At 43.7% G+C, this 14,175-nt stretch overlaps 1 protein-coding gene across 2 annotated transcripts; it reads left to right on the top strand.

Moving 5' to 3' along the window:
- Positions 1-2,567: 2,567 nt before the first annotated feature.
- Nolc1 (nucleolar and coiled-body phosphoprotein 1) lies at positions 2,568-12,583 on the top strand. Of its 2 annotated transcripts, none has more exons than XM_076834774.1 (13): positions 2,568-2,780; positions 5,891-5,946; positions 6,057-6,205; positions 6,299-6,438; positions 7,034-7,199; positions 7,647-7,783; positions 7,916-8,051; positions 8,309-8,437; positions 8,940-9,050; positions 9,140-9,778; positions 10,206-10,312; positions 10,421-10,513; positions 10,676-12,583. In XM_076834774.1, the coding sequence occupies exons 1-13, from the start codon at positions 2,661-2,663 to the stop codon at positions 10,832-10,834; spliced, it is 2,142 nt and encodes a 713-aa protein (XP_076690889.1). In that variant the 5' UTR covers positions 2,568-2,660; the 3' UTR covers positions 10,835-12,583. The 2 variants fall into 2 exon arrangements, with proteins under 2 accessions (XP_076690889.1, XP_076690890.1); XM_076834775.1 differs by having other exon boundaries at positions 6,060-6,205.
- Positions 12,584-14,175: the final 1,592 nt, after the last annotated feature.

Genomic DNA, 14,175 nt, shown 5'->3' on the forward strand with positions numbered 1-14,175 from the left:
TTTATTTTGCAGGGGGTGCTGAGGATTGAATTTGGGCACTCAACCACTGAGCCACATGCCCAGTCCTATTATTTTTATTTAGAGACAGAGTCTTGCTGAATTGCTTAGTACCTTGCCCTTGCTGAGGCTAGCTGTGAACTCAGATCTTCCTTGTTTCAGCCTCCAGGGCCACTGGGGTCACAAGTGTACGCCATTATGCCTAGCATGTTGTTATTTCTTGAGGTACTGGGAATCTGGTACAGATCCAGAGACTTGTTCATATTAGGCAAATATGTTCACTGAGCTATATACCCAGGTCTTTATTTTTTGAGACAAGGTCTCAGCTGGGCATGATTGAGCAAGGCTTTAAGCAATTTAGCAGGACCCTGTCTCAAAATAAGAAATAAGAAAAGGTCTGGGGGGTAAGAAGTGCCTCTGGGTTCAAACCCCGGTACTAAGCAACAACCATAAAAGGGACAAGGTCTCATTAAGTTTCCCAGGTTGGCCCAGAACTTGCCATCCTCCTGCCTCAGCCTCTTTAGTAACTGGAATTACAGGCATGCACTACTGTGCCCAGCCAGAATCGCTCTTTAAATAGTTAAAACAGTGTTAACTCTGGATTCAAGGGAGTATATTATTTTGATCATCAACACTAATATGATGGTCTTCAGGCCAGGTTTGGTGCATAGGCCTGTAAACCCAGACAGGCAGAAGGATCACAAATTCAAAGCCAACCTCGGCAATTTAGGCCCTAAGCTACTTAGACCCTATCTGAAAACAAGGGCTGGAGATGTGACTCAGTGGTTAAATGCCCCTGGGTTCAATCAGGCCTTTAGGGAAATTATGTAAGATTATTAAAGTGCTGATTGAATTTTTAAACTTTTTTTTAAAATTTTTATTTTTGGTACTAGGATGGAACCCAGAGATGCTTTTATCACCAAATATGCCCCCAGTCCTTTTTTTTTTTAAATGTAATTGTAGATGGACAGAATCCCTTTATTTTATTTATTTTTATGTGGTTCTGAGGATTGAACCCAGTGCCTCACGAATGCTAGGCAAGCACTCTTGACACTGAGCTACAGCCTCAACCTCCCACCCCCAGTCCTTTTTTTTTTTTTAAGAGAGAATTTTTTAATATTTATTTTTTAGTTTTCGGTGGACACAACATCTTTATTTTATTTTTTATGTGGTGCTGTGGATCGAACCAAGTGATCCTTGCATACCAGGTGAGCTTGCTACCAATTGAGCCACATCCGACCCCCCCCACCCTGTCCTTTTTTAAATGTTGAGACAGGGCCTCAGTTCCTGGGGACTTCATCAGTTCTTGAGGCTGTTCTTAAACATGCAGTCCTCCTCAGCCTCCTGAGTGACAGGGATTACAGGCATGTATCATCATTCATTAATGCTTGAATGTTTTAAAGAATACATGTGGTTAAAAATTTTGTGAGGGGCTGGGGATGTGGCTCAAGCCGTAGCGTGCTCACCTGGCATGCGTGTGGCCCGGGTTTGATCCTCAGCACCATATACAAACAAAGATGTTGTGTCCGCCTATAACTAAAAAAAAATAAATATTAAAAAATTATTTCTCTCTCTCAAAATAAATAAATAAATAAATAAAAATTTTCTGAGAGGGATGCAGGAGATGTAGGAATTCTCTCCAGGAGAGGGGAGTTCCTGTTTGGAGAAAGGCAAAGAAGGTTGTCCCTCGAAGAAATGGTTCCTTATCCTTCCTGGGGAATATTAATGGGAAAGTGGGTAAGATTGAACAGGTCGTTGACTGCTTGCTAATGTGACCTGAAAAATGGCTGATGGACATTGTTATCACCTAACGGGAAAGGTCAGTGTGAACTCTGATACACAAGGGAGTTGAATTGGATTATTGTGATATTCAAGTTTGCTGCATGACCCCTCTGCCTTCTTTGAACTGAAAAAAAAAATGAATAAATGAAGGGGGATAGGTTGTTTTATAGGCAAATAATGACTGAGGGAGGAGCAGCTTTGGGAATAAAACTTTTGGGTAACTCGATGCTCCTCTATAACATAGGCAGGAGTCTGGAAGCGGGGGTGGTGTGTCAGATAGGATCTCCTGGGTTGGAGCGGGAGTGGAAGCTGTGACCACAAGTGAGGCCAAGGACTGCCCTCCGATCCATTAATTACTCAAATCCGAATCGCAGCTGGGGCGTGAGAAACGTAAAGGCCCTAGGCTGTAATCCCAGCAATTCAGGTTGAAGTCAGAGGATCGCAAGTTCAAGACCGGCCTGGGTAATTTAGCGAAACTAAAAAAAGGGCTGGGGATGCAGCTCAACGACTCATTCCCCAGTACCGTAAAAAGAAAGTACAAAAAGTACTTTCAGCAAAGAACGTGAGGGAACTCCGGAGTTTTCCCGCCACGGCCAGAAGGAAGACCAGTGACGTCAGAGCTCCGCCTACACGAAGACGCTACAGTTGGGCTCCGCCCTTACCAACATGGCGGCAGGCGTGGGACCCGAAATAGCTTTCGCCTTGACTCTACTTCCGGGGTGAAGGTGGGATTACCCTGTAGAGCCCCACCTCTTCCGCAGACGCCCGCGCGTAGCAGGGAGGTTACTGGACCCTTCATTCCGCCCCTCTTACCCCGTAGAGTTCCTGAGTTCCTGAGACGTGCTGCGTCTGCAACGGTAGTGACGCGCTTTGCCGGGAGAATGGCGGACTCCAGCATGCGCCGCGTGATTCCCAGCGACCTGTATCCCCTAGTGCTAGGCTTTTTGCGTGATAACCAACTCTCGGAGGTGGCAAATAAGTTCGCCAAAGCGACAGGCGCTGTAAGTTCTTGGCTTGGGGCACGTTCTGGGGTGGGATGACCCCAAGGCTTCAGGCCCTGACATGGTTTAGGTTTTCGGGGAGGTCGGTTGGGTCCGCCAGTCCAGTTGTCTACGAGACTTGTGTCGACCTATCCAGAGTGATGGGAGAAAGCCGGGGGCATCGGCGCCTTCTAACTAGATAGCGCAGAGTCCTATTGCTTTTTCCTGGTGATTCAGGCAGCGGCGGCAGCGTGGGTCACGCGTGGCCTAGGTCACATGGCTGGTAGAGTGCGGAGAGGAGCTAGCGATGCGTCCCACAGCGGGCGCGGACTTTGTGGGGGACTTTGTGTTCGCCTAACAAAACGTGGTTTGACCTTACCCTCGATGGCATTTAGCTGGGATTTGAGAATAAAATGAAATTGCTTCAAAAGTGAAGGCTAGGATTTTCGTTACAATCTAGGTTTAGGACCAGAACTGTCACTTTTTAGATCTATAATCCTGGCCACTCGCTTAACCTTTCTTAGTCTGTTTTCTTTTTTCCCTACAGAAATGTCATCCACTTTTTAGGATTTTTGCAAGTTTCAGTAAGATAAATATACAAAGTAACAGCCCCAGTTCTTGTGCACAGAAGTAGGGAGTGAGTGACAACTGTTATCCTAGTTATGGCAGTTTATGGTGCTCAAACACCTGTGAGAACAAGATGATCAGGAATATGAAAGACTTGTAATCTACATCTCAAAAAAATGAGTTATGCTTGCATGAGGAACACCTTGAGGAGCATAAAGTAGAATTCCTGGGAATGATAGGATAACTAAAAGTAAACTTGTCCTTTTGAAACAGAATCAGGCTGCAAAAGTAGAGGATCAAATTAGTGTATAAAGGACTACCTTAATCTGGAATCCATTCTATGTGATCTAACTGCTTTCTTATTGGAACTGTTTTGACTGTTAGGGAGTGTGCATGGAATTGGGCATTTTGGAGTTAGTATTCCTTTTGTTGTGGGAGGGGTTACCCAGGGATTGAACTGAGGGGCACTCAACCATATCCCCAGCCCTATTTTGTATTTTATTTTAAAGACAGGGTCTCACTGAGTTGCTTAGAGCCTCTCTGTTGCTGAGGCTGACTTTGGACCCGCAATCCCGCAATCCTCCTGCCCAACCTTGCACCAGCTGGAGTTAGTTTTTGTCACTAACTTTATGAAAGACTTACTAAAAGCCAGATGCTGTTTCTCACTGGGCGTGGTGGCGCATGCCTGTAATCCCAGCAGCATAGGAGGCTGGGATAGGAGGATCAAGAGTTCAAATACAGGGCTGGGATTGTGGCTCAGCCCTAGAGCACTCCCGGGACTCGGGTTCGATCCTCAGCGCCACATAGAAAATGAAGGCATTGTGTTGTGTCCATCTACACCTAGAAAATAAATATTTTTTTTAAAAAAATTCAGGGCTGGGGATGTGGCTCAAGCGGTAGCACGCTCACCTGTCCTGCGTTCGACACAGGTTGGACCCTCAGCACCACATGCAAACAAAGATGTTGTGTCTGCCGAAAACTAGAAAATAAATATGGAAAAATTATCTCTCTCTACCTCTCACACTCTCTCTTTAAAAAAAAAAAAAATACAATACTGCCTTAACCCTGGCAATTGAGGAAAACCTAAACTCCATCTCAGAAATTCCATTGCTTTATTAAAACCCTTTAAAAAAAAAAAATTCAAAGCCAGCCTCAGCAAGGCCAGGTGCTAAGTAACTCAGCGAGACCCTGTCTCTAAATAAAATACAAAAAAGGGCTGCGGATGTGGCTGAATGTTTGAGTGCCCCAGAGTTCCATCCCTGGTACAAAAAAAGAAAGAAAGAAAAAATCCAGATACTGTTTCTGGATGCTAAGCCCTTTCTGTGTATTATTGCATAGTCTCCCAACAATTTAATAAGATGTGTAGTACTATCTCCTTTTTATGGAGAAGAAAAGAGTCCGAGAGATTAATTTGCTGAGAGTAATATAGTAATAACTACAGAAGTGAGTTCATCTCTACCTGGCTGTCACTAAGCCTGTACTTTTTTTTTCTTTTGATGCTGGGTATTGAACTGAGGCCTTTGCACATGCTAAGCACACAGTCTATCTACCGTTGAATTATATCCCTAGCCTATGAGATTTACTTATTTGCATACTGTAAAACCTTGCCATTTTTTGCAATTATCAGTTTAATTAATAACTGAATAAAATTATTTGTTTTAGCAGTATTGGGGATGGAATCCAGGGCCTCCCACATGCTGTGTAAGCACTCAACCTCTAAGCTACATCCTCAGACTTTAAATTTTATTTTGGGACAAAATCTCACTAAGTTGCCTAGGCTGACCTCTAGTGATTCTGCTGTCTCAGCCTCCTGAGTAGCTTGAATTATAGGTGCGTAATACCATGCCCACCTTTAAATGCAGTTCTTTTTTGGGAGGGGGTGTTGAATTCAAGGGCGCTTGACCACTGAGCCACATCCTCAGCCTTATTTTGTATTTTAGTTGCTTAGAGCCTCACCGTTGCTGAGGCTGGCTTTGAACTCGCTCAATTCTCCTGCCTCAGCCTCCCCAAGTTGATGGGATTACAGGCGACTGCCACCTAGTCCAGCTGAATGCAGTTCTTTACTGAATATATCACACCACTCTTTTCTGGGAGGCTTATTTCTAGTGGTTTGGTATGAATAATCCACATTGTACCAGATACCACCTTGTATTAGTGTTTGTGCCCCTGTTTCAGTGTAAGATTAAATTGTTAGATTTATATGCAATACTAGAGTAAAAGGAATGAACATTTGGAAAGACTTTGATAGTGCCAGGCCTGGTGGCGCACTCCTTTAATCCCATCAACTTTGGAGGATGAGAGGATTTCAAGTTTGAGGCCAGCCTCAGCAACTTAGAAGGAGATGTGACTCAGTGTAAAGCACCCCAATACAAAAAAAAAAAAAGACATAACTGGATTGGCAAGCAGAGAGTAGGTGGTGCTACAAACTTCAGGAATATTTTTCTCCTAATTTGTGCAAGTGGGAAACGTTTTGTGAAAATTTAACATTTCGTGTAACTCAAAATCTGACTTCTCTTCGAGTAACTACGATAATGTTTTCTTACCCAGCTCTTTCTTCTCTACAGACACAGCAAGATGCCAATGCCTCTTCCCTCTTGGACATCTATAGCTTCTGGCTGAAGTAAGCCTTCCCTGTTCTAGCTGGGCTCTCTTCTTCCCCCAGGTGGGCTGGCTGTGTTCTTTGGTTTGAGAAGGTCCCGATCCCCCAGAAGTTAGCCTGATCTTCCTTAGCAGGTCAACCAAGGCCCCAAAGCGGAAGTTACAGACAAATGGACCAGTGACGAAGAAGGCTAAGAAGAAGAGCTCATCCAGTGACAGCAGTGAGGACAGCAGTGAGGAGGAAGAGAAGAAAGTTCAAGGGCCTCCAGCTAAGAGGGCTGGTAAGGGGGTTGAGCGTGGTGGCTCCAGGAAGATAGTTTGCTTCTTGTCTGAACCACATAATGATTCTTACTGGGACCTATACTTTCATTCAGCTGTACCTGGCAAGCGGGCCAGTCTGCCTCAGCGTCCTGGAAAGGCTGTGGCCAAAGCTTCAGAGAGTAGCAGTAGTGAAGAATCCAGTGATGATGAGGAGGAGGAGGAAGAGGAAGACAAAAAGAAAAAGGCTCCCCAGGTTTGCAGCTTTGTTCAAAAAGGCAATTGCTTAAGGTTTTGAAAAGGAAGGAACCTAAAATTGGCCTGTTACTTGTGACCAACTGGGGTGATAATGACTATTTAGTAGGTTATTAAGGGGAAGAAAAGGGATTTTTCATGGAAATTTGAAAGTCTGGAAAGAATGTGAAGTTGAAGTTGGGCTTTGAATATAAGGGAAATTCAAGACTGCTTGAGTGGTTTGGGTTCTGTTTAGGTTTCCAGGAATAACAATGTATTTTGTTAGAAGTTGTTAGCGGGATACAGCATAGACAAGGCCAGTATATCAGTGACCAAATTTTTTGTGTCTTTTACTGAGTGTTTTATTCTTGCCATATTCTGCCCTGCTTGGACTTCTCTCATCTGTAGTGTTCCATAAGACCCCTAAAGAATAAAAGGAGGGGTTGAGGATTTAGTTCAGTGGCAGAGTGCTTGCCTAGTATATACAAGGCCCTGAGTTCAGTCCTCAGCCCTTGAAAAAAAATAAATAAGTAAATTTAAAAAAAAAGAAAGGAAACTTGGATGCCCTTAGGGCACCCAGTAACTCTTACTGATTCCCCTCCTGTGTTTTCTAATAGAAGGGAGTTAAACCCCAAGTCAAGGCAGCCAGAGCTGCTCTTAAGAAAGCCAAGAGCTCCGAGTCTGATTCTGACTCAAGCTCAGAGGATGAGGCACCAAAGAACCAGAAGACAAAGACAATACCTGTGGCAGTGAAAACTCAGGCGAAAGCCCCACCCAAACCAGGTACTGTTTTTGTTCCCAAGATATTGGGTGTGGATGGTTTGGGAGGTTGAGGCAGGAGGATTGTGAGTTCAAAACCAGCGTCTTCAACTTACCGAGACCCTAAGCAACTTGGTGAGACCCTGTCTCAAAATAAAAAAGAGCTACGGATGTGGCCCCATGGTTAAACACCCCAGTACCCCCCCCCCAAAAAAAAAAAAAAAAAAGGCCAGGGACCAGAGTGCCTTGGGGACTGGTATTAAAATTGCTCCTTAGACACCAGATTGAAATGGTATTGGTTATTGAACTAGAGGAAGTGATCATGAACAGTGTGGGGTTTTTTGTTTGTTTTTTAAAGAAGACTTCTATAGTTTTCTTTGTGATAAAGGTTAGGTTGTATTTATAAGAGCATGTCTGAATAGAGGCTGAAATGAAAGATTTCAGAGGATTTATTTAAATGATTCTTCTCAGGCATACCAACTCGAGTAGATCCTAAAGTAACCAATGGCAAAGCAGCCGCCAGCAGCAGCAGCAGCAGCAGCAGCAGCAGCAGCAGCAGCAGCAGTGATGACTCAGAGGAGGAGAAGGCAACAGCCATCACCAAGAAGGTGATATACCTTTTCTGGGGTCTAACTTTTCTCAGGGAAGAAGTGGCCAGGGGGATGGGTGAGTCTTCATTCTCAAGCAGAATTGTTTGGCTCAGTATTTTCCTCTGGTTATCAATTTTTCTCTCGATACAGACTGTGCTTAAAAAGCAAGTTGTAGCCAAAGTCCCAGTGAAAACAGCTGTCACCCCTGCACAGAAGAGCTCTAGCAGTGAAGATTCCTCCAGTGAGGAGGAAGAGGAGGAGAAAAAACCCATTAAGAAAAAACCAGGTGATTGGACTTGGGAATTCAAGCTTTATGACTGGCCAGTACTTAGTTGCAGTCACCACATGGACCTTTCCTTAGAGCTACTTGAGTGCCTTCATGACATGACAGCTAGCTGCTCCCAGAGCTAGGAATCTAAGAAAGTAAGGAGGATGTCACAGTGTTGTGTATAACCTAAACTCGGGGTTGAGCTAAGGTCCTTGTGCATGCTAGGCAAGTGTTAATGCCTGAGTCAGCCCTTGTATATATCATTTTTTAAACAGGTCCCTACAGTTCAGTTCCCCCACCTTCTGCTCCACCACTGAAGAAATCCCTGGGAACCCAGCCACCCAAGAAAGCTGTGGAGAAGGTACAGCCTATGGAAAGCAGTGAAGACAGTAGTGATGAATCTGGTGAGTCAAGAGATGCTGCTTCCCCCTAAAAATGGGTCTGGGGAGGTTATAAGAATTAGGAAAATAAAGTTGGGTGTGATGGCACATGACTGTAATACTAACAGCTCAGGGGGCTGAGGCAGGAGGATTGGGAGTTCAAAGCCATCCTCAGATAGTTTCAGCAAAAGTGAAGCACTGAGCAACTCAGTGAGACCCTGTCTCTTAAAAAAAAACAAAAAAGGGCTGGGGATGGGGCTGGGATGTGGCTCAAGCGGTAGCACGCTTGCCTGTCATGCGTGCGGCCCGGGTTCGATCCTCAGCACCACATACAAACAAAGATGTTGTGTCCGCCGAAAACTAAAAAAATAAATAAATAAATATTTAAAAAAAAATTCTTTCTCTCTCTCTTTAAAAAAAAAGTGGGGGGGGCTGGGGATGTGGCTCACTGGTCAAGTGCCCCCAAGTTCTCTCCTGGTTGGGTTGGGATTCTGGACCCAGCATAATGCCAGTTATTTCTTCCTAGATTCAAGTTCTGAAGAAGAGAAGAAACCCCCAGCTAAGGCAGTCATCTCCAAAGCAACCATAAAACCAAATCCAGCAAAAAAGGCAGGAGGAAGCTCTTCAGATAGCTCAGGTAAGGCATACAGAGGCCCTCAGTGCAGCTGCTATAGGGCTCCCTGAATTCGATTTGGGGAGCTATTCATTCTGTTTTCCTCTGTCTAGACAATGACAGCTCTGAGAATGAAGCTCCTGCCCAGCCTGCTAGTACCATTAAGAATTCCAAAAGTAAGCCAGCTGCCACTCCCAAGCCACCTGTGGCTAAGCCAGCTACAAATACTAAGCAACCTACAGGCAGTGGCCAGAAGCCTCTGACCAGAAAGGCGGATAGTAGCTCCAGCGAGGAGGAGAGCAGTTCCAGTGAGGAGGACAATACAAAGAAGACTGTGATCACCCCTAAGTCCAAGGTGACTGCCAAAACAGCACCATCTCTCCTTGCTAAACAGGCTCCTCAGAGTGGTGGGGACAGCTCTGATTCAGACAGTTCCAGCAGTGAGGAGGAAGAGGAGAAGACATCTAAATCCCCAGTTAAGAAGAAGCCCCAGAAGGCAGCAGGAGCTATAATGCCTTCTAAGACAGCCTCTGTAAAGAAAGTCAAGACTGAAAGCAGCAGTAGCTCTTCCTCTGATGACTCCAGTGAGGAAGAGGAAGAAAAACCCAAGAGCAAGGGCACTCCAAAGCAACAAGCCCTCAAGGCCAATGGCACCTCAGCATTGACTGCCCAGAATGGAATATTAGGCAAGGACAGTGAGGAAGAAGAGGAGAAAGAGAAGAAAAAGGCAACAGTGGCAGTTTCCAAGCCAGGTCTGTATCCAGAGAACCTGTCCTCAGTTTTGTTCCCCAAGTCTGACAGGATAATACTTTTGGATGTTGGGCAGTGAGAGAAGGCCTAACAGTTTTCTGTTGTGGACCCTCAAAGCCAGCCTCAGCAAAAGCGAAGTACTAAGCAACTCAGTGAAACCCTCTCTCTTAATTAAAAAATACAAAAAGGGCTGGGGATGTGGCTCAGTGCTCAAGTTCAATCCCCGGTACCCAAAAAAAAAGGAAAGAAAAAATTAGTAAGAAATCTCTGTTTTTTTTCATTGCTTTTGGCTAAAGTGAAACAGGGCCAACACATTGTGTCTTTTCTTACTGTTTCTATTGCTTTCCTGGTTGGGTTAGGACCTGGGCCCAGCATAATTTCTGAAGAGGAATGGGAAACTACTATTGAGTCTGGCTTTTTCTTTTGTAGGTTCAGGAAAGAAACGGAAGCAGAATGGGGCAACCAAGGAGACAGCAACTCCTGAAGCCAAAAAGATTAAGCTTCAGACTCCTAATACATTTCCGAAAAGGAAGAAAGTAAGTTGTCTTGTTTTATTCTCGGGAGCCAGTCTTTAAAAGGAAAATATGCTATGATCTTTACAGTTTGCCCTGGCACCATCTTTAATTTCCTACATAATTCTTTAGGGAGAAAAAAGATCATCTTCCCCATTCCGAAGGGTCAGAGAGGAAGAAATTGAGGTGGATTCACGAGTGGCAGATAACTCCTTTGATGCCAAGGTGAGAGGGGATGGTGTTTACCATTCTTGGGAAGTGGGGGAGGCTCAAGGAAGCATTTGAAGCCCTCCAGGTTCAGTTTGTCTTGGGTAGGAAGTAGAAAGAGAAGACAAAGGGGCCCTGGCATTGTCCTGTGTGTGTTAATTGCCTCTCTCTCCTTACCAGCGAGGCGCAGCTGGAGACTGGGGGGAGCGAGCCAATCAGGTTTTGAAGTTCACCAAAGGCAAATCCTTCCGGCATGAGAAAACCAAGAAGAAGCGGGGCAGCTACCGGGGAGGTTCTATTTCTGTCCAGGTCAATTCTGTCAAGTTTGACAGTGAGTGACCTGGGGTCACCTTAGGTAAAACAAGGATGATGATGGGAAGCCACTCATCTTCTCAAGTGGACCTGGAAACCCTCAGCACTGTTAGTGGAGGGTCTTGGTGAGGACAGAAGGTTAGAGAAGGTCCTAAGACTTTGCAACATTAATGTCCTCTCTGGTCCTTTTCTTTGTTCCTAGTTTTGTACAGATTTGTTTTTGAGTGTTGAGTATCAGGGACAACATAAGAAGAATGTTGTTTTTTTTTAAGAAAATCATTTTAGTTGTTCCAGTCTTCCTGTTCTGTGGAAGTCCTCATACTAAGAAATTTGTACATTTTATATTAAATCATTTCTTATTGATTTTTGTTGTGATTTTCGGAGGTGATTTCCCACAGATAAAATCTTAATTATTGCTCAAGACATGGTAAAAGGTCACATGAATTTTTATAATTGAAGACTTCTGCCCATGTGAGTGTACATGGCCACATTTACCCCTACTTTCCTCAGAGCCCTAGTAAGGGGAATTTAAAGAATGGTTAATGTATATGTATAGTCTGTTGAGCATGCATTCTAGTTCATTCTCATTCATGTGTCTGGGACTGAAGCTTTCAGCCAGCATGGACCTACCCAATATTTTGGGATAAGATTCACTGTTCTGTTACAGGCAGAATTTTAGTGTGGTGTGAATGCCATGGATCAATTTAAATATTATGTTTTCTGTGATTTTGTCGTTTGCAATACATTTGTTTTTTGTTTGAAAGCAAACTTTTGTATGGTTGAACGGTATTTTTCAACAACTTCACCCTTACTCATGTTATACAAAGTGGAGGACTACATCTTCTCCTGTTTTTACATTGTTGAAAAAAAAAAAATCACATGAATTTTATGTGAAAAGCACATTTTACTTGGTATTTCTGCCTTGGTAGCAGTGGTGACCCAGAATTGATTTAATTAATTCCTTCATGGTGGAGAATTATTGATCAAGAATGTTGAAAAAAAAAAAAACAACTGATTAAAAATCTCAGTCCTCAGTACAGGTAGATTGCATCAGGTGAACCCAGAGGCAACCTTTGTATGTTCTCACATAGGTGGAAAAGAACCGTTGCAAAGCAGATGATCTGATAAAATTAAATAGAGTGGGAATGGGAAATCCTAATAGATTATTGTGTCTTCATGTTGGTATATAGGAGCAACTGATTTGTTCAGTTCAGAAACTTAACACTGAAGTTAATAAAAAACCGGTGAGCAGATCGGGGCCTCTCAGCGTCACCAGTTGCTGTGTGTGCGCGCAGAGGACCCAGCTAGCTCGCAGTAAACACCTCTTTGCTGCTTACATCAAAAAAAAAAAAAACGGTAAGAGCTGGGAGTGTACCTCAGTGGTATATTTAGCACTTGCTTAGCATGTGCGAGGTCCTAGTTCAATCTCTACCACCATAAAAAATAACTAGTGAGCAGAGACATGATTACTAAGAAAACTAATTGTAAGACTGAGGTGACCAATGCTGAGTTAGAGCATGGGGGGAGGAAAGAATCATTGAGCTTTCTGGAGGCTGGGCAGTTTCTTTCTTGAGAACATGTGCCCCAAGCTTTCATTGATGCATTTAGGTCTTTTGTTTGAATTCCATACTCACTAAATAACCTGATAAAATCTGGTTTTCAGTATAACTGCTCTAAAAAGAAATGCACTGTTCATGCTGACATACATATTTCAGTCTGCAGGGCAAAAGTTCTACATCTTACCACAAAATAATAAACTAACTGGTTTATATTGTGCCTTGGGAGTCCTATTATTGAATCTGAACCCATCGTTCTCAAATCAGAACAACTTTGGTGCAAAATAGAGCCAGGGTCCACACTTGTGGGTTCACTCCAGAGGCATTTTGGCAGCACATTCCTGATTCTTGGTCACACTTGGTCTCCTAGTGCCTTTTCAAGGCTTTATTTCCGCTAAACTAGGGGTTGGTAAAATGGCCTGTAGCCAAATTCAGTCCATGGCTGGTTGTTAAAAATTTTAAGTAGGAGTTAAGAATGTTTTTGTATTACCTAGGTTTTTACATTTTTAAAGGTATCTTCAAACTGTAGGGCTGCATGAGGTCACACATGTGGCACAAGCCTGTAATCGCAGTGTCTCTGGAGACTGAGGCAGGAGGATTGCAAGATCAAAGCCAGCCTAAGCAACTCAGGGAGACCCTGTCTCAAAATATAAAAAAAGGGCTGGGGATGTGGCTCGGTAGTTAAGTGCCCTGGGTTCCTAAATGTCTTTTTAATTTTTTTTTTTCCCTTTTAATACTGGGCATTGAACCCAGTGCCTCACATGCTAGGTGAACCCTCTTATCATTGAGCTACATGCTCAGCCCTTTATTATTTTTGAGGAGGTGTGGGCACCAGGGTATGCCAACATGCCTAGGAGCCTAAAATATTCAAAATGTAGCCCATGACAGAACTGATTTTTCCAACTCCTGGTTTAAATCTGTGCCTCATAATACCGACTAAACATAAGAATTATCTGAGAGCTTAAAAACTGTTCCTGTCCCCAGGTCTGTTGAGTGCTCCTTTGTAGGGGGAGGGGTGGGGTAGTTAGAAATTGATAAATCTCCCTGGTGAGTCCAATGAGCAAGCAGAATTGAGAACCACTCACCTAAGGGTATTTGAAAATGAACGAACCAGTCTTGGTGGTGCATGTCTAAAATTCCAGCCACTGGGGAGGCTGAGGCAGGAGGATTACAAATTGTAGGCCAGCCTCAACAACTTAGTGAGGCCATCAACAACCCAGTGAGACCCTGTCTAAAAAAAAAAAAAAAAAAGATGTAACTAAGTGGGGTAAAGTGCCCTTGGGTTCAATTCCTAGTACAAAAGGAAAAAAAAATGGAGTGTTGGGGGTATAGCTCCAGAGGTAGAGCACTTGCCTGAGGCCTTGTGTTCCAGCACAGGAAAAAAAATAAAGGTATTGTGTCCATCTACAACTAAATAGGTGGGCATGGTGGTGCACACTAACAATCTCAGCAACTCCAGAGGCTGAGGCAAGAATACTGCAAGTTTGAGGCCAGCCTCAGCAATTTAGTAAGAACCTGTCTCAAAAATAGCTGGGGAGGGCTGGGGTTGTAGCTCAGTGGTAGAGTGCTTGCCTTGCACATGTTATGCCCTGGGTTCGGTTCTCAACACCACATTAAATAAAATAAATAAATGAAAACAAAGATACATATTAAAAAAAATAGCTGGGGATGTAGATCAGTGGTAGAGCTCCCCTGGGTTCAATCCCCAATACCAATAAAGGATTTAAAAAATTTCCATCTCAGCCCCATTTTCTGGAACTTATGTCTCCTTCTAGAGTTTCTGTATAGTTATCCCTCGTTATCTAACGGATA

The sequence above is a fragment of the Callospermophilus lateralis genome, chromosome 15, assembly GCF_048772815.1.
Source record: "Callospermophilus lateralis isolate mCalLat2 chromosome 15, mCalLat2.hap1, whole genome shotgun sequence".
Taxonomy (NCBI): domain Eukaryota; kingdom Metazoa; phylum Chordata; class Mammalia; order Rodentia; family Sciuridae; genus Callospermophilus; species Callospermophilus lateralis.

Excerpts from the sequence above, each read along its gene's own strand:
- Nolc1 (XM_076834774.1), top strand. The coding sequence starts at position 2,661 with ATGGCGGACTCCAGCATGCGCCGCGTGATTCCCAGCGACCTGTATCCC. Across the intron at positions 7,200-7,646 it reads GAAAGCCCCACCCAAACCAG|GCATACCAACTCGAGTAGAT; the intron begins GTACTGTTTTTG and ends GATTCTTCTCAG. Across the intron at positions 10,313-10,420 it reads CATTTCCGAAAAGGAAGAAA|GGAGAAAAAAGATCATCTTC; the intron begins GTAAGTTGTCTT and ends ATAATTCTTTAG.